The sequence below is a fragment of the Limulus polyphemus genome, unplaced genomic scaffold, assembly GCF_000517525.1.
Source record: "Limulus polyphemus unplaced genomic scaffold, Limulus_polyphemus-2.1.2 Scaffold1748, whole genome shotgun sequence".
Lineage (NCBI taxonomy): Eukaryota > Metazoa > Arthropoda > Merostomata > Xiphosura > Limulidae > Limulus > Limulus polyphemus.
In genome coordinates this window covers 148,842-174,710 of record NW_013667358.1, presented here as the reverse complement: position 1 = coordinate 174,710, position 25,869 = coordinate 148,842, and the positions used below count along the sequence as shown (strand labels likewise).

Below are 25,869 nucleotides of genomic sequence, written 5' to 3'. Positions count from 1 at the left end.
CGTACGTACTTACGTTCGTTGTTGTTTCGTTACACACACGTAGTAGACACTACCCCCCCCCCCCCCCCAGTGGCACAGCGGTTTGTCCGCGGACTTACAACGCTAGAAACCGGGTTTCGATACTCGTCGAGTACTGATAGCCCATTGTGTAGCTTTGTGCTTAATTACAAACAAACAGAGACCATATATATACACACCATGACCTTCAGGTATTGGCTTTTTCAACTCAAACGGAACTGTATGTACGTGAGCTAAACGCCAGGTCAAAGTCCCTTAGGGTTCAGTATAACCGTTCCTGATTTTTACTTATTCGTCAGAGGAAGAATAACCAGTCAAGTACCACCCTCCGTCACAAGGGGGTTGTTCAATTTGAGCCAAATAACGAGATTGATTACTACTCTTGTAACACCCCTCCAGCTGTAAGTATGTTCAGAGGCTCGAATCTTGGATATTTCGATTCACAGCCTGGCGAGCTGACCACTAGGTCCAGATTACCATTAACGAATCAAACATTGTCAGCCCATTTCTATATGAGTTGATGTGTAATTCTTACAGTTAAGTACACTGATCTGAGTTGCTGTTTATATATAACTATAGATAATAGGTCTTTAATTATTAAAATTTTAAAAATAAAAGTTCCCGTACCTAATACAATCTTCATATAACGTATAAGTTACATATAATCTGATTACCGTTCAATACACCGGGAATTTCTTATAGCTATTGCGAGAATCAAATTACATTTCACCTTTAAATATTTTTCTAGCTCTTCATATCTGTTATCGATGGCTCTAAAGAGTTAGCGAAATTTCAGTGTCATTAGCTAACTCTGCCATTGACACACGTGTCACACTTTCTAGAGGGCTGTCATGGATACATTTATGATATTCCCCTTCCAACTTCCTAAGTTTCAAATAAACAGCGGGAAATTAGAATATGCATTATTTTTTATTATTTTTTTACAATTTTAATAAAAAATATCCAACAGAGTAACGTCACCGTGTAAGATCTTTTCAACACGACGTTTCGGGTTGATGCCTTTTTTTTTTCTGAACAGTAGTTTTAGACTTGAATAAGACATATTTAAAACACGGTTGTTGATGTTATCAATCTAATTATTGTTAGGCCTAGTAAGAGTAAAAAAATTGGCCACGATGGCAGCATTGTTCACAAGCTATCCTTTATTATCTCATCATCTGGTGAATTGTCTCATTAAATTGAATGTTTGCAGTGTAAATGAATATTTTTAGCAAGTAACAGTAACATTTGAGTAATCAGTTGAAGTTGCTTCCAACCACGCGCCATTTTGTATAAATCTAGCTTCCTTTCTATGTAGATCGCGTATTCAACAGCCTAAACTCATACGATTCAAAAGTCCCATTATGGCTGGACTCCTATGATCTAAACGTCCTATTATGGGAATAAACGTGATTCAGGTGGAAGTTATTGATAAGTTGTTATAACTTGTTAGGATCAGTTTTATTTTAAGGTTAATAAGCACTATGGGGTCCAACAAACACATGCCAGCTAGGAACAAATACCGAAACAGGTTTTCGCAACAGACAGGCCTAGATGACCCAGTGGCACAGATGAGGAGTGCTGAACCGTGAACCGGAAGTGACACGACGGAAATATGTGACACAACTATGCAAGTTTATTTCTGCGGTGGTATTTTGGACATTTATAATTGCAGTAAAGCTGTGGTAGTTCGAGTTTTTAAAAGTGCTTTATTAGGAATCACTGTGAGGGGAAGCGGGTAACCCTTATCTCAGCTTTCAAACCATTCACCTGAGAGGTCCTAAGTTCGAATCATGCTCACGCGAGATACAGAAAACAAATATTACTACAGAGCCACCACTTCCATGGAGCTTTTCACCAACTTTTGTTTTTGGACTTCCTATTTGTACTTAGGAGTGAGTGTACAGCATCGCTTCTCGTGTAACATGTGCAAATTAATGTGCATCAATTCACTGACGGCAACATTGCTTGTAATCCAGATCCAAAGGGCAGGTTTATGTATATATAGCATAAATAATATGAGCCTATCCCTTACAAGCGCCGGTGTTAGTACACAAAAAAGTCCTTTTATGTGAGACAGCTTCAATGTTATTGTTAATTTTGCATGCACATATTGAATATTGTACAAGCATAGCATAGAATAACAAATATTGTTATTGATGTTAGCCTAAAAATATATATATTCTATTTCGGTTTATTGTTTCAGACAACAATTACTTTAATCCTCAAGCATAGAATAACAAATGTTGTTATAGCTGTTAGCCTAAAAATATGCTATATCGGTTCATTTTCTCAGACAACAATTACTTTAACCCTTTCGGTACTACTACGCCATTCTTAAAATAGTATTCATATACGTACGTATAAAATGACATAGGATACACCAAAGTATTGTTGAATTTGTTTATTTGTAATTAAGCACAGAGCTAAACAATGGGCTATTTGTGCTCTGCCCAACACGGGTATCGAAACCCGGATTCTAGCGTTGTAAGTCCGCAGATATTCCACTGTGCCACTGGAGGGCGCCACCAAAGGACTAGAGCGCCATGTTCAAAATAATTTTTGTGGAATAAATGGGTCAAACCAGTCCTATACAAACATGCGCTGGGTCAAATATAACCCAACTGTATTGAAAGGGTTAAGTGAGAAAATATGTACTGGTCGTACAAAACTTTTCTTCGGTAGCCAATGTACAAACATAAGATAATAATTAAAGGGACGTTTGGAAGAGCGCATAACTCCGCCACGGAGCACTGATCATATTCAGCCCTCAAAAAACACGAAATTGTGTCCGTCGTTATCAACGGACTCGGACCACGTTTGGCAGGCCAATGAGGAATAATATTCTACATATGTCCACCAAGTTGCATCAAAAATCCAATCATTTTTGACTAAGTTATAGAGCGAAATTAATGTGAAAAATTTATCTCCATGTTAACAGATAAGGATTTTTTATTTTCGTGACCTGCTGTGACTTTGACCCTCCGAAAACTAATCTCTTCTAGGTTGGGTCATAGTCCAAATGTATGCCAACTTTTGTCAAAATCCATTCGGCCGTTTCCGAGAAATATTGCTGACAAACACACACACACACACACAGAGGGGTGAAACATAACCTCCGTCCACCTTCGGTGGCGGCGGTAATAACAGTGAATAGACTGGTTTGTTTGACAAGATCATCAAATGTTTTATTCTTGTCCAATGAAAAGGAAACTGGAAAAAACCTTAACGATATAGAAAAATAGTTTCAAATTCAAAGATAATTTAAACACAAAATCTAACTTGATGTGTTAGTGTTAATTCTATGCTGATTTTCGATTGGATAAAAAAAACCGTCAGTACATCTAGTGCTTATTTTATTGGTCACTCTTTTGTTTTTAAACTATTGTGACGAAACACTTAACTTATAACATTTTAATATCGAATTTTACAGACTTGTCAGCCTTTGTTGACGATATTATTCAGCGAATTTGATAATCATTACGAACGAAATACGATGTTCGTTTTTATTTAGTGGAATGCGACTTATTTTCTATAAATGAACTGCACAACGTTTAATTTAATAGGCCTAACACGGAGATGGTTGTTGTCTTTCCCATCCAAGTAAGAAAGAGTACACACTGACTTTTTAGAAATTCTGTAGTGAGATTTGATTTTCAGTTGATCAGATAGTGAGTTTATATTAAAGCACAGAGAGGTCAGTCTCGTCTATATTGCAAGATGGCAAAGTGGAAGGTAAAATGAAATATTTTCTTCCAAGTTGTCTGTCGTTTTTCTTTCGGTGAGACAGCGGTAAGTCTGTGGAAGTACAACGCTAAATTCCGAGGCTCGATTCCCTGCGGTAGACACAGCAGATAACCCAATGTGCCTTTGCTGTAAAATAAACAAACAATTCTTTCAAAGTTGTGTTAAATCAATGATGTTTTGGAATGCTTGTTATATTACAAGTTCTTTCGATTTTCAAATGCATTTTTTTTTCCAAGCAGAGAACACTCGTATTAGAAAAAAAGGTAAGAATAAAAAATAACTTAAAAAGCTATATAATCATGAGTAGTTCATTAGTTCGGTAAATCTGATTGAAATTTCACGGTTAAATTCATCACGTAAGTTGCTCGTCTTTCTTAGATGTCCAAATTACACACACGCACACACAAATCATTTAAAGAAAATGTTAAAGAAAATTTTCTTTTAAGAAATTGTCTCCTTAAAATTCTTAGTTACGATGTGGTTATCTTGCGGAATTTCATACGACATGTTTGACTACTCAGATGTCAGTAGAAAGCCCTATAGTGTGATACATATAAGTACTTGCAGATAAATGTGTAAAGTATTCTTGATTTTCTACCACCAGAGGGCGATAGGAGAAGTGACTGGAGTACTCGTATATCGAAATTTTCACGTCTTGCTATGAAAATGTTAGAAATACAGACTTACTCCGAACGACACAAAACAATAAAAACTCAATAATTACATATTTTGGTAGATACATCGAGATTTATTTAAAAAATTAATTCAGAGTTTCCTGGAACAACCGAGAATTTCTGTTTGAGATCCACTTTTAACTGAGTATGCTTTAAATGTTTATCGCACTAAAGCCATGAAAGAGGGTCATTTTCAAATCCCCAAAATATTAATAGTTGTTTTTTTTCTACATTTACTGAAAGTAATTAGAGAAGCTGTCGTTTCGTTGATTCGTTGATCCCTCTCTCTCTCTCTTTGTAGATTTGAATGTTGAAAATACTTGTGAATCCGTTTCTACAGCTTTAGGCACAAGTTTATTACGTGTGTCGTATGATATGGAGTTGTTAGGATCCCAAGTTTAGTGTTATAGGTGTTTAGGGACGAGTTTGTAATGTGATTGTGAGACTCTGATATTTGTGGCTTGTCGTTAGGCTTTTAATTGTTAAAAAAAAACCAAACTTAATTTCTTTTCACGTTAGAACAAACTTGACGAAAACAATAACAGATTATCTTGAAATCAATACAACTTGAAATATTTGCATTTATTATAGATATGCAGTTAAAATAGACTGCTTCGACTTTTAGGGTAGCTTTAGATAAAAAACAAGTAAATATACGGTGCTTTAAACCTCCTGGTGGTAGTAAGTTAGTAACTCGTGTAACAACTGTTAGCTGTGGAAATGTGTGTCACCCATTATGGAAAAACTGCTAAATTATATATGTTTTTTTTTTTTTTCCTGGGACAACTTCCTGGTTATGTTGGCCAGACCTGAGTGGGACGTGAGCTGTGTCTTTGAACCTCGCCTGGCAGGAATTCTATAGACCCACATTTCCCGAATATAGGGAACGCCTCAGCGACCGATACGAGCTTGTTTGCCCGGGTAACGGACATATTCACATATTTTAGGATTGGTATTGACGCAAGACAAGTGAAGGATTCCTCGTTCAGTCCTGTAATGAACTTTTACTGAAACTGACTTCTAAAACGATATCTGGGAAAACTGCTCAATATGAGTCTGGTGAACACGACTAGCATCAGTTACTGTAATCAGTTATTTCCTATATCCTTCTTGTCCCACAGATAAAAACCAAGTTTCTCTGTTCATGCGTAAATATAATCTATAAAATCTGAGATCGAATAGGAAAAACTCCAACCCTCGTTTTCAAAATGCGGAAAAATTCCGAACTGGATATAATCCGAAATTAAACGAATTGTGTATGTTATGTAGCTATTTTCGTGCATTATAGGCTATCTATGGTGTGCCCACCACGGGTATCGAAACCTGGTTTCTAGTGTTATAAGTGCGCAGACTTACCATTGTGCCACTGGAGGGCGCACAATTAGGTTTCAAAAATGCGAACAAAACGATAAATGATATATTTTGCTTTCCACTTCCTTGATAATTTATCTTATTTTGAAGATTTTTTTGAAAATATGTTCAGAGATGACTAATTAAGTTTTAAAAGTGCTAGTCATTTAGAATAACAGTTTTATTTCAATCATCTGCTAGAATAACATTGCTAACCAAAACTGGTTAATCTTCATTCTTCTGTATTACTTAACACTCTTAGCAAAGCGATGAGGAAAACAAAACTCCACACGTCTAATAACAACGCACGTTAAATCGGTGTGGTATTAGAGGTATTGTTTTAGTTCTGAGATGAAAAATAGAGGCTTTTAATAAACTAGAACTCCATAACTAATTCTGATATAAAGGACTGGTATAGAAGAGAAATTTGATAAACAGAACATAATCTCCAGAATTTGGCAGCAAGAACACGGTGTGGTTATCACACATTAGCTTCAACAATATGACGTGCCCACTTGTAATTAGCTGCAAGAAGACGAGGTAGCCATCAGACATTAGCTGCAAGAACATGAAGTAGTCATCAAACATAAGCTTCAATAACTTGACGTGGCCGTCAGTAATCAACAGCAGAGAAACAACATGGCCATCAGAATTTAGCTGTAAGAGTATAGCATGAAACGGCCATCAAAATTAGCTGCAAGAACATGACTTAGTCACCAGAAACTAACTTTTTTGGCAGCAAAAAAACAAACAAAAACCAACTGAATAATAATCGCGTTTGATTTTGTCAGCAACAAACTTTAGTTGGTAAAAGCAACAACTTATAAATAGCCAATAAGATAAAAGGCAATTGAATTTTGCTAACAGCTGAGGTGTGGTTTAGTGTACAGGACTTTTAAAATGCCAGTTTCCAATTGTGCAAGTAAATCAGAAATTGAATAAAAAAGTTATGTAAGGCTTAGTGATGACATACAAACAGAGTAATCTAACTACTGAAGTAATGTTGTCAAGCAATGAAATGTGTACATTCAAAGTTTTAGTTTTTCGTAAGAGTTGCTGGATATTTTCTTTATTAAATATTACAGATATAAGTAATTATTCATTACCTATTGCTCTTCATCAAGTATAGTTACTTTATATGCTGCTCTTGATTAATTAATTAATTTTAATTAATTGCTAACTAGATTATAAAGTAGTAACAAATTTAGAACTGTGGTGCTAAAAAATCTGTTTTTCTTTTCGTAATAAAAACCACTTTCAAGTTGTGGCTAGAACAAAGCATATGTTAAACTATATTTTCCAGCGCGTTTGATTTTCGGATTTTTTCCACCAATCTAGCTATATAGTTAAAAGAACAATGTGTGTCAGTTATTCCGTGCATGTATGCGTGCTAGTTCACAAGGAAACCCAATGTTCCTATTGGTGTAACGTACAGTGATACTTTGAGGTTTATACGAATGCAAAAAAATAAATGACGTTTGACGTGCTTTGTTCTATACGAGTGCAAAACTATGACGTTTATAACATTAAATTTAAGGACAATTATTTCAATAACATAAACAAACACGCAAGAAAACAAATTAAGTTCATTCTTTACCTTTCCGTGGCTTAGAAATAACACAGTACTATTGCATCTCAATACAAATTCCAACAGGCGCCTAAAATGAACAATTAGGCCTAAAATGTAAATATGCTTCGTACGCGAAGTACGAGTTTACTCACTATATAATCTAAGGCAGTTAGACTGACATAACTTCAGTCATTTTTCGATGCTCTACAGCTAACGCGTTGCACCAAAGAAAATAGTTACAGGTTTCAAATGCGATTTACACACACACACACACAAGAAAAACATCACAGGACGACATTTAATGTTTACACTTCCTGATACCATAATTTACTAATTTATAACTATTATATATTTCCAACTATCTCGATAGAACGTCTCTGAATTTTGGCTCGTAGCGCCATCATCTCTTGACCGATTTGAGATCTAATTACAGTTTTGGACTCGGGAGGTCAAATCCTTTCGATGTATTTGACCACGCCCAAGGACTCATAGAGTAATTTACTATAATCCTGCCTAAAAGGATTTCAATTTGAGAATAGGCTTATAGAGATCCTGATGAGTAATAAAATTGAATCGGGTATACGCGCGCCCCACGCTTGGTATTGCTGGCGCACAAAACATAACTAATAAAAAGGGGGGGGGGAATCTCTTAGATTAATTTACTCTAATCCTGCCTAAAAAAAGTTTCAAGTGCCGCGGCTATCAGGATTCCCTCTTGTTTTAACCTGTAAATACATTGCTAACCAAACTAATAAGAAAAAAAACTACCACTAGGCTGATACTATGTTGTTTTTTTTCCGATGATGCGCTGTTGTGATAACTATCATCATAGGAATATTAAATATGTTTGACAGTGTTCGATACTGTATTGCAACACGATAAAAATAATATATACATTTTACGATAAAAATTTTTTACCAAGATAAAAAGTCAACCTCCAAAGATTATTTTGCTAACTTTGAAAGATGTAATCAAAGCTAAAACTTGAACTAGACTGTTGATTTTATGAGTCGGTTTCGGTGGATATAAAAATAGCTATCACAAAAGAGTTGAAATAACATGCAACCATCGCAATAGCGTTAATGTTTGGATGATAAAGTTATGATAATGTTCTCATGACGCGGAGGGCTTATGATTGTATGAGCCCTCCGCGATTTGTAAATTTACGATGATATAGAATTATATATATTTCTTGTAGAAACAAATAGTTTACTATTCTGACAATTACTTCTTTTCTTTAAATCGTGGTTCGAACCCTGCAGTACGCACATCACAGATACCCCATTGCGTAATTTTGTGATTTTCTGTTTTTAACATTTAACCTGAAACTCATTACCTGCATATTAATGGGCAAGTTAATCCACAACCCCCTGACGGAAAGTACTGACACTATTCATGAGGAATTTCACAACAGCTCATTTTGTTAAAAGAAGAAAAAAAACAAAAAAAATGTCTTTTACTAAATTATCTTTTAGTTAACGAATACGTTAGTCCAGAATCTCCCGACAGAAAGTGCTGGAACTACGGATACTTTAGTCCAACAGCCCCTGATGGGAAGTACTGACACTACGGATACTTTAATCCAGAAGTTCCTGACGGAAAATACTGACAGTACGGATACTTTAGTCCAGCAGTTCTTGACGGAAAGTACTTACACTATCCATGAAGATTCGCTGACACATACTAACTCTAAAATAAAAAAAAAGACCGTTACTAAGTCAACTTTGACTTATGAACAAGTTGACGATGACGATTTTGTACCTAGACTTAGTTTAAAAATCACTCCTGAAGTTTTTTTTTTTTTGTAAAGCTGACAAAGATCGAATTTTACTTAAATCTGAAATCAGACTGGTCGGAACTATCCTTCGTTAAACTTTCAGTCATTTTTATTGGCTACCAGACAGACACTCACTGGTTTTTCTAGCAATGAGCACGTTCATGCCAAATCAGAAAACAAACGGACCGATGAGAAGACATCAATTAGAAAATACGAAGTTAATGAGGTAACTAGAAAGCAAAACAAAACCCAGGTTACAGAATACGAAGCCCCCCCCCCCCTCTCCCCAGTGACAAAGCGGCAGCTCTGGAGGCTTATAACGCTAAAAACCGGGTTTCGTTACCCGTGGTGGACACAGCACAGATAGCTCATTGTGTAGCTTTGTGCTTAATTACAAATAAAACAACAACAGAATATGAATAAATCCTGAAAATGTTTTCTAAATATATGTTCTATAAGGGTAAAATTCAAGGCTCGAATATCACGTGTACAAGGTGATATATATAGCAAGAAATACTCCATGCAGCTCGCCTATGATTTTCAGTGTTATAAACTTATTCGAATATTTTTAGACTCGTTTATTATTAATTATGCTTTGCTATATTTATATAAAAAAGAGAGGTAAATCTATGAACTACAAACCATACAATAAACTAACAGAAAACAACGCTTGTTTAAATCCACCGACACGAGAAGTTCACGTACAATAGAAACAAGTAAATGAAAATCGAAACATCATATTAACGATAAAATAAGAATCAGAAAGAGAAAGACGGTATTTCACCTTGTTCATATTGCTATCATTAATATTAATAGAGATGGCGATTTGTTTTATTTTTTCCTTCCTTAAACTCGCAGTCTAGCTTAGAATGTATTCGCACTATATCATTGGAAAGTAACGAAATACTTTTCTCCATAAGCTTTAAATGACTTTAAAAGAGATGTATTATTTTATAAACAAAGCGAATTTATGACATTATTTAATTATTTTCTGCTGTTTCTGTATTAGCTTACATGGGGGCGCGAGTGAAGCTCGCACAGCTACTCTTCGACTGCCAGAGTGGCAATAAATTAGCTTTACTCTACTACTTATACAGGTCGAGTAATAAGAGGTGGAGTCTTTTAGAATAAAAGCTCTAGCTCAAAGCATAAACTCGTAAGTGCGAGTGCATTAACTTTAAACCTTGAATGTAGCGTACTCGTATGTTTAGTTTAGTAGGGATTTATAATAACGTGCTTTGTCATTTTACCATCGTATATTTCGTTGGAATGGGGAAGCACGAGTATCGTAATCTCTATCTTTCATCACCAACCACGAGCCTCCGTGCTTAACCACCAGAGGGCTGCGGCTTGACTTTTTTAAATTTTATTTTTTGTATCCCGTGTGCTGATTACTTCAGAGGTTGGAATCCATCCATACGTGTTTTCGTGCTTTTGGTTTTACGAGCTGAAAATCGGTGGTAGTTTCTGTGAATACTAACAAGTCGAAATTTCTGGGTAGGCGACTTAGGCACCAACGAGAGTTCCCAAATGACCTCGAGTATTACAGATGTAATTAATGTGAAAACAAATATATATATATATAGCAACGAAGTCAAAATTCTTGTTTATGCGTTCTTCAAAAAAAAAAAAAGCAACAAAAAAAAACGTAAAGTAAACTCATTTATTTCCAGAAGAAACAGTTTCTGTTTCGGTACTATTTTGGGCCTCCATGTTGCCATAATTTGCTGAAGTATAACACAAACCCAAAACCTAAACATATGCCAGAAAATAGCTACCTTATGGTAAGTTCGTCAATAAATTACAAATGCAATAAGAATCTATTAGAATCCTTCGGCGAGGAGGCATTTATCGGACCTCTTGCTTACATACCGACCAATCTAGTTTAAGTAAAGGGAACAAAGTCATTAAAACGTTTTCCACAAAAATCTAAAATTAGAAGCAGCTTTACGTAGTACAGTTCTAAAAAACTGTATAATATTTCACAAAGATACTGATGTTTTTTGACGAAGAGGGTACAACAAGGGCTAAACGCAAAGTTTTCAGTAGTCAATAATACTGTATATAGATTTCATCATATTGTGTAAAGTTAAGTAATGAAAGGACACATTAACAACACAGGATAATTTTCAGGGCAACTTGTCCTGTCTTCCTGTCGGTCATGCAAACTGTACATCTTCTGTATCTGTGGAGGTTTTAACACTTCGTACATAGAAAGTGTCGCATTATTTCTCGCTGTACAGACCCTACTGGACGTTTCCTGCATTGTGTGTATATAAAGTGTGGTCTTATTTCTCGTTGTACATACTCTACTGGAAGTTTCCTGAATTATGTGAATATAAAGTGTGGTCTTATTTCTCGTTGTACAGACTCTACTGAAAGTTTCCTGCATTGTGTGTATATAAAGTGTGGTCTTATTTCTCGCTGAATACTCTACTGAAAGCTTCCTGCATTGTGTGTATATAAAGTGTAGTTTTATTTGTCGCTGTACAGACTCTTTGGGGGTCTAGAAATAGGTTCTTAGGATCGCTGAACCCAAATTTAGTGTTGGAGTTTGTCCTCCAGACCCATCTTGGGATATCGAAGGGCGCCATCTTTGACACTATGATAATTACCACCCATCACAATCTAATGGGACCAAACGTGGCATAAACTTAGGTACCACGAGTGGGTGTCCTATACAGAGAATTTTGTTGTTGTTGTTTTGTTTTCAGCTACGGACCCCTTTGGGGTAGCTATAGAAGTAATTGGGGATAATGGAAAAGCTTTATCGATACATTGTGGCCTCCCTAAGTTATGAAGGGTTCTTTAAACCATGCTGCGGAGCGCTGGTATTTTATGCTAGTGAATCCAGTCCATAAAAATTTATCCGTTTCTTTTATTTCAGTGCTTAAAACTCTCTTCTTTTTTTTTTCCGGATAAGCTCAAGTTTTTGATTGCTATACGTAGAGTAACGGAGAAAAGGATTTTCCAACTAGCTTTACGGTTCCGAATCAGACTGTTGCAACAAAAACTCCAGGTGTATAAACCCGGAAGTTAGCTTACATTAAACCGGAAATTGGACTATTTTAATTTGTTATACACTCGAGTATACTTCGTGTTTGACGCGTAGCCCGGAAGTTAGCTTACATTAAACCGGAAACTGGACTATTTTATTTCTACGCGTCAAACACGAAGTATACTCGAGTGTATAACATATTTGAGATCTTGTTACAATATGGGTTGTTGTGTGTTTTGGTTTATTCATCATATTAAAGTGTTTTCAAAAGTTTCATAATGTACGTCACGAAAACAAAATGTTTCTGATAGTCATTTAAAACCGGGGTTGTGATAAAAGATCGATTTCTTATCATCTTTGGCATTGAACGTTACCTTGACCTATCTTCAAGTACTGGCATAAATCCAAGGGTGAAAACACATTTGTGTATGTCTAATAAATCCGCTTTACCAGTTATTGTGTTCAGACACATGATGAAAAGGACATTTAAGCCATTCCTGGAATTAGATATGTTATAAAATATGATAAAACAAACCTATGGAAGGAACTTTAAAATATACTGATGCATTCCTTTTTATGTGATATGTAAGTTTTTTTTCACTTAATGTTTCACTATTTGAATACTGAGTCAGAACATTTGCCTACTTCTTTAGATTTATATGTGTATGTAATCCGTTTTGTGTTATTTTGCAAATCAATTGATTTTCTAATCGTTTTGTATTTAGTTCCAACCAGCTTTGCTGCTCATTTTACTTCTGTTATTGGAGACACATGGTTTAAACATATTCTACGTCTGGATTTTATTTACAAGGGAGTACTCTTATCTCTAGTGTCTTCTGTTCGTTCTGTGGTGCCCACACCTATTATTATAGTATCCACTTCCTAATCATTCATGGCTATGAATATACAAATTCGCAGTTTTATTAATATGTTGCTCTAATTTTCTCAATTTCTAAATGTTTTAATTAGATTATATAAGGCATTCTCACCTTTTTAAACTGTTTGTGAAATGTAAGATAGACATCGCTGCAAGATGTCTTCTTTTGAACACCATGTTATTTGGTTTCAATCGTCTGTCAGCAAGAGAAATGTACAATCGCATTGCTATTCCTGTGGTGACACCTTTCGAATACTTTCATACAAAAAGTTGATAATTATTCAGTTCAAACATGTCAGAAATTAAAACTACTGATATAAAAAATGGCACAAACCAAGAGCTTTTTCATAACCTCACATACCTAAGTTATTTAAATTTAATCTAAACTATTAGAGATTTTAACTACCTGGATTTAAACTCTTCTTACCTTAATTATAAGCGTCTCGGAAGTCTGTTTGGAGTAACTGGTCTAATGTCAGCGTGGCATGGCCAGGTGGTTATGGCGCTTGCCTCAGATCGCTGAGGGTCACGGGTTCGAATCCCCGTCACACCAAACATGCTCGCCCTTTCAGCCGTGAGGGCGTTATAATGTGACGGTCAATCCCACTATTCGTTGGTAAAAGAGTAGCCCAAGAGTTGGCGGTGGGTAGTGATGACTAACTGCATTCCCTCTAATCTTTCACTGGTACATTAGTGACGACTAGCGCAAATAGTCCTCGTGTAGCTTTGCGCGCAATTCAAAAATCAACCAACAATCAGCGTAACCAGAAAGTACAACGGGGTTAATCGAGGTAACAAAGTTATGTCAACAGCCTACTTTAATTAAGAGCCAAGCTTACAGGATCATAGCGTGGTTGACCTATTTAAAACTAGTATTGTGATAAACATTGATTATCTGGATGTATAGCTGAATTGTAACGATCTCCTTTTTTCTCTTATTTTGGCCCGACTCGCAATCTGCAGGTCGCGGGTTCGAATCCCCGTCCCTCATGTAACTTTACGCGAAATTCATAACAAACAAACAAACAATCTCTTATTTTATTTCAGATGATAACAGAATAAAATACATCTTCTCTATTAGCCGAACAAGGTGTCTTTTTTATCCCTTTGCGTTACTTGGTTAATATTAACGGTGAAACTATTTATTTGTTGAATATTACAAACGAATATTAGAATTGCTTGTGGTGTCGTCTAATGTTGAATCTTATTTTACAGATATATATTAAGATTTATAGTTTTACGCTAAAGAACTTGTTGAAAATATACTAAAACGTACAAAAAGTTTAATTTTTTTAAAACCCTTGATCTAGAAAAAAGAACTAAAGATGAAAACAATTATTATAGTTTATCTTTCGATATATTAGTATTTACAGTTATAAAAACGTTCAATTAAAAATATATTGAAAGATAAAAGTTGCAAAATGGTTTACGATCTTTTAAGTTTTATCTAAAATGCACTAAAAGTGAAAACTAAGTTACTCTTTTTTAGACATAATACAAACACGTTCTCTTTGAAATTTAAACTAAAGTATATAAAAAATATGAAATTATATTAATTAGTAACTGTTTTTGTCTTTGCTATGTAATTTATTTATCACATACAAAGGTTTAACTTTGTTTATTGTTAGCTTTACCCGGCGTATGATTAGAGGTGTTTATAGCATGTAACTTATCTCAGGAAAATCTTCAGTCTAGAAATAATTCGTCATCCAATACCTAGGTGGAGTTCTCAGTTAATTTTGTGTAGGAAAAGTAAAACTCCTTACTTGCAACTTAAAACTTTACCTGGACTGTTAAGCTAAAGATTCATTGTTCACTCCCATTATGCAAGAACGAGCTTCGCACTTGGAGTTGAAGGTGCACTATGAGAGTGTCTGTCAAAAGAACAGCACAAGAACTGGGGATATGTGCCATTAACTGACTGCTTTCTCTCTAATCTATCAGTTTGAAATTAGGGACAGCTAGCGCAGATAATCCTTATGTAGCTTTGTGCGAATGTCCAAAAAACAGACAAATCTATCAACTTTATATGTATATAAAGCATTAGGATAAATTGTAATATTTCAGGATTTTCGAAAGAAAAATAAAACCTTACTTAGAATACTTCATTTGTGAATCTATACTGATATACTTAAATTTGTTACTGACAAAAAACAAAAATGTGCAAAAACTTTCTTACTGAGTTGTCGAAGATTTCTCTGTTTGTTTCAGACATTTCTCGCTAATCTACATAAATGACTCATCCCAAATTTATAAATTGATAGATTAAAAAGAAACGAACTAGCCAAATGTTAATATATTGACCAAATTGTAAAATGGTTAAGGACGAAAAATTCGCTCGAAATTAAAAACAAAGTCTTATGGTTCATCAAGTAATAATGAAATGCTTATTTACATAATTAAAATATTTAGAATTTGGCTTTTAATTTTGTTGAATTTGGAAGCTTTATATTTTATTATTCTCTTAAATGAGTGATTTTTATTTACAGCTCAGATAGAAATCATCCCGTGTAAAGTGTGTGGAGACAAGTCTTCAGGCGTTCACTACGGGGTGATAACCTGTGAAGGTTGCAAGGTAACAAACTTATCTTTTTTTTTTTTTCTGTCTGATAAAACCGTAAGAAAACTGGAAGTGAAGATAACCGATAATTTCTGAACATTATCTTGGTATTTAAACTGGGCGTTTACTAGAAATCACAAGTTGATGGGGTAACTGGTCATGCAGTACAGTTTATTTTGAAAGACTTAAATGGTAAATATCACCTCGCACGTTTCTAATACTTGATTACTTTACCATCTTTTCCCCTGAAAAAGACAGGTTCGCCTGTCTAAAGCGCTATGATTTTATTGAGTTTTAAAGGTGATTTACTAAACGTAATTGATACTAGGCGTTTTTTACTGTTACGAACTGTTATGGCTATATTCCATGGTGAAGCAATTAAGATGTGAAGAAACAAAAGCATTTTATAAGGAACTATATCTTTTAAAGTTGCGGTTTACATACCAAAAGTTGGTAGACCATTGTATACGAATAGGCTTAACGTTTGTGATAAAAAATCTCACAAAACTGCGTACACTGCAGATGTCGCTCCACCCTATCTTACATTGTGATACATAAGCGTCGTGTTTGGAAACAATTTAAACAACATATTTGCGCCGGTTTAAAATTATTATTACTTATTATTTTGGAAATTGTTTACGATAACTAACATATTCGATATTTTAGTGAAATAGAGAAAAGTCTTTTATGAACATTGACCTGTTAGATTTAACATGTTGAACCACTAACTGAAATAGAAATGTATGATATTAGCTATGAACGATTGAGAATTATAAATCTCATGTTATGATTAAATAACACTGAGATTATAAGAAAAAGAAACAAATAGAGAATCACAAAACTATTGAAAATGTCATGGTTTAAGGTCTACATGCTATTACAATCATAAATGTATGTTCTTGTTTTCGATTTGTCGAAGTATTGTCTGAAAAATATATGACACTGTTTGCTGTATCTTAAAGACCTTTTGTGAAATAACAAGAGCTTTGATTGGATATGTAGGGTTTCTTCAGAAGAAGTCAGTCCAGCGTGGTGAACTACCAATGTCCAAGACAGAAGAATTGTGTTGTAGACAGAGTGAATCGAAATAGATGCCAATACTGTAGGTTGCAAAAATGTTTAACACTAGGAATGTCAAGAGATGGTAAGAAACTAATGAATTTTACTAAGTTAGTGGTATTATGTACCATTTCATGAGGTGGTAGCATGTGTTGCATTGTTTTTTGTTTTGTTTTTCCCTAAATGTGGAGATAATATTGAACCATGTCTGTGTCTGCCATTTTATTTGATGTTACACACAGGGCTTGCATGGAATTTTTAATGTGATACGTCAAAGAAAGGTAGTGATTTCCTACTTGATGTGTATTTTTTAATAATATAAGCTAAAATTTGGAATAAGATTAAAGTAAACAGTTGTTGCTAAGTGCAAAGCTACACAATGGGCTTGCACTGTGTTTGATGTAGGGAATTGAAACCCTGATTTTAGGGTTATAGGGCTCAACTTTATTGCTGACTCACACTAGGGGACTAAAGCAAACAGGCTAAAATGACTTTACCTTGAAAAATTTGGGAAATATAATACTAATTCACAAATCCATTTCTTTAAGATCACTTAATTAACTTTAAGGACACTTAATAATTAGCCTATTATTTTCAGTCTTATGTAGTAATTTATGTTTCGTATTTTTCTTTACACATTTTAATTTTCTTGCCTTACAAAGGAAACTAAATTAAATATCATGAATTAAAATCATGATTAAACTTGTTTTGTCAGAACTATTGCATCATGAATTTGCATAGTTGTCTGTAAAAAAAACTTCAGTGCTTCCCATTGTACACTTTTGAATAAGAATGGCCATCATCTTTCTTTCCATTATTGTTTTTTTTGCACATTACTGTATTTTTTGTGGTTTCACTCTTACAATATTTGTAACTCGTTTTAGTGTTTTGTTTACATAAAAGTTTTTTTTCACTTTCAGCTGTCAAATTTGGAAGGATGTCGAAAAAACAAAGAGAAAAGGTAGAAGATGAGGTTAGATTCCATAGAGCCCAACTAGTCCATCCTCAGTCTCATCAACAAGGTCAGCTGACACCCCAGCAAAATCCACCACAAACCACAGAGACCTCACCAGATAGTTCTGTCTTTGAGCAACAACAACCATCTTCATCCAATCAACAGCCTTCTTACATCAATGGAGGGTACGGATCAGTCAATAAAATACTTTCTCAGCTCTCTATAAACCTTTAAAAACTTGTATGTTAAAACTTTTCTCAGTGGTTTGAAAACTGCAAGAAATCTGTAATTATTAATTTCTTATTTTCGAATTTTATGATTATTATTTATGGCAAAGCGACTAAAACTACCTGCTTCTGTACCTAATGTGGAATTAATGAACAGAAGAAAAGAAGCCAGTCAGCAATGTGCACCCTACCACCTGCCATCCAAGCTATGGGATACACTTATTCTTATAATGCACCCATAGCTTAAACTGAGTAGAATATTTTGTGGTGGCACAAGGATTCAAAATCAGCTTTGAAATTTAGAGCTTTACCACAATGCCAACCTGCACCCATGTGGTTGTAATTAAATTTAACACAAACTGGAATTATTTTATGAAGAAGTACGCTTGAACATAAGCAGAGAACTTATCTGATTTTCCAAACAGTTTCGAAGAAAGAAAAAAATCAAAATATAATAACTTCACTAATATTTTCATAAAGCTACTCATTCTCATAAAAATTTCATATACTTGCAAGAAATATATGCAAATTGTTTATATACAAATCCAACATTTTAGGACATAATAAGTAAGTGTTGATTAAGAAAGTTGTCATATCAGTATAAATTCAAATGTCTGGTATACAGTGCAAGTTCTGATCTCTATCTGTTTCTCCATTTACTGGTAGAATCATTTCAAAAATTTCTCGTATCAAGCCAATACAACCTTCCATATAATCAGCTTTGGATGTTTTTAGAAATTATTTTGGATCTGTTTTGTTTTCTTTTATGTGAAGAAAAAAAGAAACATAGAGTAAGGACTTCAGCACATTTCTTTTGTATGTATAACATCTAAATGGATATTTTCAGCTATATAATTTGATGTAGAAATGTAAATGTTTGAAATGTTAGTTATGTTTAATAATTTTTTTGTGGCCAATAACTACAGTTAACAACTGTTATTTCCATTTTTTTTTATAAGTGCAGTTGAAAGGGTAAAAAAAAAGTTGTTAAATAGTTAAAAACTTTATGTGAATTATTAAGAAGTTGAAAAATATTAGTATGTCAGTATAATAAGAAAAAGGCTAAGAAACAGATAATGGCAAGGATTAAGTACTAATACTCATTTTCCTGACAATTAACTTATGTTGAGGCTTCTGTTTTCCTTGTAGATATTCTTACAATGGAGACCTCAACACATATACACCCAATGGTTACAGTTACACTCCTCAGGCTATGACATTGGACTTGGCTGGAACAGATTTTGTAGACAGCACAACATTTGATCAGTTTCAGCAGTTAGAAAATTCTTTACCAGAAACCAATGGCCTCCTTACAACCACAGTCCCAACAACTACAATATCAAATAATTCCCATTTAGGTAAGTTACAGTTAAAAGGTTTTTGTTGTTTTTTCAGTTGTTGGCCATAAAAGATCATGTTCTTAAAAACTATTAAGAAAACAGTCATACAGTTGAGGCTATTGGAAATCAATGGTTATATATTTAAATTATGCAAAGATACTTTACTCAGTAAATGATTTTTTTTTATGTGTCTCATGAAACTGAGGGAAAGATGTTCCTATGGCAGAAAGATTCTACATGAGTACAAGTAAATATTCCATTTTACTATCATAAGTGTCAGATATAAGTGTATGAATATCATTTTTGATTAAATGCATACTTCAGAGTTTGAACAATAATTTATGTATTTAAAGTGAACCTTCATTTTAAATGAAATCTATTTGTTAATTTCCTCCAAAATATCCTACTTTTTTTGATAATTGCATATACTACTTTAACTTTTGATAAGTAAAATGAGTCCAAAGAAAAAGTAGATAATATTTTTAAGTATATATATATTCTCTAACTAAAAACTGTCAAGAAGAAATTCCTTGCTAACGGCTCATTTTCTGAATCTAAGTATTGTAAGAATTCCTCATTGACATCTCCGATTTTTGAATCTTTTTGCATTTGCGATTGTTTGGAAAATAAATATATTAAACCAAACTTTTCCTAATGTTTTGTTTTATGATGTGTTTTTCTCTTTGCTTTTTAAAGTTCTTGTTGATTTTGTTTTTTGTTTATAATAAGGTTCCTCATCAGGACTAAATAAAAATGTCTTTGATATGAAGATTTTCATTATCAATTTGATACTTTAAGTATTAGAGTTTAATTTAATAACTGATAGCTGTTCTATTCATGTTCCAGAGTTATTAGCTAAGACCATCGTTGATGCACACAATCGTACTTGTTTATATACAACAGAACAGATTTTAGAACTTATGAGGAAACCTCAAGATGTCTCACTCCTTTTGTATTATAAGAACATGGTAAGTTTGTTATAATATGTTTAATGTTATATTTGACTGTAATTATGAGTTTGAGTTGTTTAAAAAGTGCCTTACTAGCAATGCCAGTGAGTCAGTTTTTTAGTTCGTTATTAAGTAGACTATTTTTTGATGTATGAGAAGTCTTGGGCTTGAATCAGATGTGGAGAAATAAAAGAATTACATTACCATAAGATAAATGGGTGTCATCATATGACACTAAGTTAAGATCTGAAGACAAGGCTTTTTTGTGTGAGGGGATAAAAATGTGGCAGCTTGAGTTGCCAAACAAATTAACTTGCTAGCACTTGTTAGCTGTTTAACCTTTTTAGCTCCATTAGTATAGTGTTTGATTGGCACACAAGAAGTTCTAGGTTTACTTCTGAGGTCAGGATATACAAAAATGGGATTGTTAAAATTAAAAGCTCTTCTGTATTTGTTATGTGACGATAGAACTGAATAATTTGGTCCCAACGTCAGAAAAGATATCCTTAACGCTCTATAAACACAATTCATTCACTACTTGAAAAAGACTCATAAATAAGTTGATTTATATGTAAAAGACTATTGTAAGTTTACTGATAATGTTAACTTGGTGGTGATTGGAACTTTGATACCTACAAATCATCAGACAAGGAAGCACAGTAAAGTTAAATTTTCTTCTTGTATGTTAGACGTCTAACATAGATTGGATGTATTCCTTATAATGTGGGGGATAAGTTGGGTAGAAGAGTGGCTGGATGGAAGAAAGTAGAGTGTTTTTGTAAATGGAGTTCAGTCAAACTGGATTAATGTTACAAGCAGGGTACCTCGGGGCTCAATCTTAGGACCTTTGCTGTTTTTTGATTTACATCATTTACATAGATTGAAAGAATGATCAGCAAGTTAGTTAAATTTGCAGATGATATTAAGGTCTTGGGAGTTGCTAGCTATGAAGAAGATGCTGCTGATTTACAAATGTAATTAGATCATTTAGTGAGTTGGGCAAGTAAATGGCAGATGGGTTTTAATTATAATAAATGCAAGATAATGCATGTGGTTTATCTTAATTGCAATTATAAGTATATTTTGGGTGGGAATCTTGGTGTAATGGTTGATCAATCTCTTAAGCCATCCAAGCAGTGTGCTGTTGCTAGTGGTAGGGCAAATAGGATTTTAGGTTGTATCTACAGAAATATTAAAGAGGTTATAATGCCATTGTATAGGTCACTGGTTAGGCCACTTTTGGAGTATTGTGTTCAGTCTTGGGCTCTTTACCTTAGGAAGGACATTGAATTGTTGGAAAGGTTCAGAGGAGGGTTACTATAATGGAACATGGGATGGAGGGGTTGTCACATGAGGATAAGTTAAGATTTCTGAAATTGTTTTCTTTTGAATAAAGAAGAGTTAGAGGGGATCTGATTGGGATGTTTAAGATTGTTAAGGGAATTCATAGAGTTGATGCATCATCTGTTTTCTTACTTAACAATGAGAATAGTAGGACTAGGGGACACAAGTATAAATTTTGACATGGTAGGAGTCATGTTCAGCTAAGACAGTTTCATTTTTCTAACTGGGTGGTTGACCTTCGGAATGGGTTATCTTTGAATGTGGTTGAGGTAGTAACTTTAAGCGAACTTAAGAGAAAGTTTGATAACTATATGAATTATAAGGGCTGGCTTTAAGATTTCTTTTTTTTAAATTAATTTATTTAATAGCTTTAGTTTAGTTTAGAAAATGGAACAGTTGAGATGGACCAAGAGGTTCCTTGTTGCCCAAAACATCATGTTATGTTATTTTGGAACTCATTGTACTCATTTTTGGAATAAAATTCGATTTCTGAGATGATGATAGTTAAAACTGAGATAAAGTAAAAGTCATATTTTGTCTTTCAAATTATCAAGTTTTCAGTATAAAAAAAAAGTTACTGGAGGTTTTGATAACTTATCGGTTACATGTGAAATACAAGGTAGAATAAAAAATGTACCTAATATTGAAATGTAAAAAAAATATATTATTTTTCTAGTAACCTTTGTTATCGAATGTGCAAGTGTTCAGAAACATAGGAATAGACAATTGTTCCAAATGCTTGAGAACCATACATAAACAGAAAATACCAGGTGTAAAATGGGCTATTTATCTTAAATTTAAGTTCTTCTTTTCAACAGTCATGAAGTATAATTTGGAAATTTTCATTGTAGTTTTGTTAAACAAAAAATATTTATACATTACTTTATTAACCTGTTTATTCTATCACTTATATATTCAATAGATTAAATGGCAAATAAATCTTTTTTTTTCAACTTAAGAAAGACTAAGGCTTTTACACAGGTTGTAATTGGAAGAGAATGTTTTGTAAGATGAAATGTTTCTATAACTTTCACTTGCTGGATTTTTGCTTAAATTGGAGACCCATAAAAGATTTTTTTATGCATTTCTCAATCTTAAAAGTAAGAAAATAGAAATTATGTTTGAACGCTAATTGTAGTATCTAAAAATGTTGGTCATTGTGATTGAAATAAAGTAGCAAACAATTATATAATAGTTAAACACTCAGCTTTCATATATATATATATAACATTAATAATATAATAAATATATATATATATGACATTAATAATATATATATATATATATATATATGACATTAATAATATAATAAAATGCAATTTTACCATATTTTAAAATAGCATCCAACTGTAATATTAGCATTGATATATGTTAGTATTGTGGAGCTTAAATCAGTTTATGGTTTGAGTTGTATAGAGAAGATTGTTAAAAATATAATTTTTTATCATTAATTAGTGAATTGATTGTTGTTTGCCTCAGAAATATGTATGTTGCATGTGAACACAATAACTTTGTAGTTTTTAGAATATAAGGTACTGGTTATAGAAGATTGCAAAAGCTTAGGACAACCTTGAAATTTATGAATATAGTTTAAAGTCACTGCTTAGGGGGCCAGATGTTTACTTTAACTCTGTTGCTATGGTTTTTCCTCAAATCCCAGGTGTATCCAGGAGTTCAGGAATAGAAAAAATTTAAAGTTAAAATTATATAGTAAAGTATAAAACAATGGGTCCTAGGGCTGTCAAATTAGATGGCTTTTTACTTATGACAAATCAGCAGAAACAGGAGAAAACATTATACATACAAATTGGTAAATACAAATAATAAAAAGCATTCTGTATTCACTTTTCTTACTATATTTCATAACAATAATTTTTGCTTTTCTTTCACCAGACTCTTGTGAAAAGAGCTTTTGGAAAACACTCCCCATCATAATCTGAAGAAGAACCATTATTGTTAGGTTCTTCTTCAGATTATTATGGGGAGTGTTTTCCAAAAGCTCTTGTCAGGAACAAAACTGCACAGAAATCAAATGTTTTATCACCAGAAAAAGCCAGAGAAGTGATTTGTTGTAATGATATGAATTTTTTGTCGGTTATGCTTGTGATTGTCATATGTTATTCACCTCTTTACACTGCCACTCTGGATTCAGGTTCTTTCTTGATGATCTTGTAAACTGACTCGGACATCATTTGGCACATCAGAGCTTTTGTTTCAAGTTAAAATATAACCTTTGCAGAGAAAAAAAAACAGTTTAGGACTTGTATAATGTGCTTCTTTTGTTTTTTTTGGCATGAACGTTAATTGTGTCCAATTTTTTCATCACTATTATACAACCATGCTTTACCAGGAGTTACAATAAATTTTCATTTGCTAGATTAATGTGTCTGGTAAAGCATCGAAAAGCCAAATTTTTTTCTGCACACTAGTACTGTAAAAATTGGTTTTGTGTATTGTTTGTTTGTTTGTATTTGGATGTTCTTCAATCTTGTGAAAATGGGCCTTGTTCTTCTCTTGGACTGTGTGCTCATGTTTAGTATTTCAATTTATAGTAAACATCTAGCTTGTTTGCTGAATAAACCTTGGTTGTGTTTTCTTAACCATTGCATTGTGCTTTGAATTGACTTCCAACACAATTTAAGTTGTATTCTGAAGTAACATATTTATTTTTTAATCAAGTTATAATGACAATTGTGAATATTTTTTTTTAGGCTCAAGACGAACTTTGGTTGGACTGTGCCCAAAGATTAACAGCAGTTGTTCAACAAATTATAGAGTTTGCCAAGATGGTTCCAGGATTTATGAAGCTGTCTCAGGAGGACCAGATCGTATTATTAAAAGCTGGTAATTGAGAACATTTCAAAGTTTTATATGAAAGCAAACAACATGAATTCATTTTAGAATAGATTGAATAACTGTAATTTAGTGTTATTCACAATTAATATAATCTGATCCATTAGAATTAACCTAATTTTTTTTTGTCAAACAGGAAGCTTTGAACTGGTTTTGTTGCGGATGAGTCGGTACATTGATTTAAACACGGGTTCTGTTTTGTATGGAGAGAATCTTTTATCTGTTGAAGCATTCTTGACATCTGGTGAGTAAATTGATAAAAAATTGTCATTATTGTCATTATTTAGAAATGTCTTGGCAAGTAGAACATTCAACGATTTATGTAAAAAATGTTAACAGTTTATACATTATTCAAAATGTTTAAAAGTATGATTCATATTCATTGCTTTTGTTCTATATTCCAAGAAGTGAAGTTATTCACAAACAAAATTTAAGATTGCTTTGCACATCCATTCATTGATCATTATAACAACAAATAGAGATTATGATCTATATATGTGGTTCGCTGTTTCATCAAAAAATTTCTCAAGTTTTCTTTTAGCATTTTATAAGCCTTGGGATTTGGAGATGTGCCTGATTTTTAGCTGTACATGTTATGAAAAATTAGTCAGTAAACAAAACTAAACTATCAGTGAAAGTGGGTCATGTGACAGATATTTTTCAAACTAAGTCACTTAACTGTGGGTAACATTATATTTTTGTACAATAGACACAACAGAAATGAAACTTGTCAGCAGTAGTTTTGATCTTGCCATGAGTGTAGCAGAACTTAAGTTGACGGACACAGAACTAGCCTTGTTTTCCGCACTTGTACTGCTTTCCCCAGGTAAGTTGTGTAATGCCTGTCTGTAACATTTTATCAAATGCAAAGAGCTGAACAGTAATGTTAAAAATTAAGGTTTTTTGTGCTTTTTTTACCTACTTATTTACACAATTTATCAAATTTATTATATCTTAATGATAGCTATCTTTCTTAACCAGTTTGACTGAAGGTGATTCCTTTGATCAAGTTTTGTCCACATAAATTTCCTTTTCCTATCTTTTAACTCTCAGTTTATTGTTCAAGAATTTTTATCTTTATTAACATAGCATTGTTCCTGGCATCATTATATTATAGTAAATAGTACAAACCTTCTTAAGACTTTGGATTTTATTGCCATACTTATACTTATGCGATAATTTTTAAGAAATAATCTGAAGAAAAAAAACCTTTTCTCAGTAATGATAGATTTCCTATTGATGCTACTAGCAATAAAGAAAGAAAAAAAAATCCATATTTACTGATGTAATGAAATATTTCATGTCCCAGAATCTACTAGTGTGTGTGTGTGTGTGTTTTGTTATAGCAAAGCCACATTAGGCTATCTGCTGTGTTCACCAAGAGGAATTGAACCCCTGATTTTAGTGATGTAAATCTGAAGACTTACCACTGTCCCACCGGGGGACATCTACTAGTAATGAATATTAGTTGGCTTAATGTAATAATAACATAACATAATGTTTTGGGACAACATGGGACCTACTGGTTCATCTTGGCTGTTCCATCCTTTAAACTAAATTTAAAAAAAAT

The 25,869-nt window shown here is 33.4% G+C and overlaps 1 protein-coding gene across 5 annotated transcripts in view; it reads left to right on the top strand.

Moving 5' to 3' along the window:
- Positions 1-25,869, top strand: part of LOC106464817 (probable nuclear hormone receptor HR3) — a 51,116-nt gene that overhangs the window by 18,236 nt on the left and 7,011 nt on the right. The window contains exons 2-10 of one of the 5 annotated variants that reach the window (XM_022392603.1): positions 5,247-5,517; positions 15,501-15,586; positions 16,574-16,715; positions 17,551-17,770; positions 18,962-19,170; positions 19,999-20,120; positions 24,158-24,290; positions 24,436-24,543; positions 25,009-25,125. In XM_022392603.1, the coding sequence (XP_022248311.1) occupies positions 5,490-5,517; positions 15,501-15,586; positions 16,574-16,715; positions 17,551-17,770; positions 18,962-19,170; positions 19,999-20,120; positions 24,158-24,290; positions 24,436-24,543; positions 25,009-25,125 (1,165 nt within the window). In that variant the 5' untranslated portion in view covers positions 5,247-5,489. Of the gene's footprint in view, positions 1-5,246; positions 5,518-5,680; positions 5,696-15,500; positions 15,587-16,131; positions 16,463-16,573; positions 16,716-17,550; positions 17,771-18,961; positions 19,171-19,998; positions 20,121-24,157; positions 24,291-24,435; positions 24,544-25,008; positions 25,126-25,869 lie in introns of those variants that run through there. The other 4 variants (XM_022392604.1, XM_022392601.1, XM_013924972.2 and 1 more) reach the window with 4 other exon arrangements.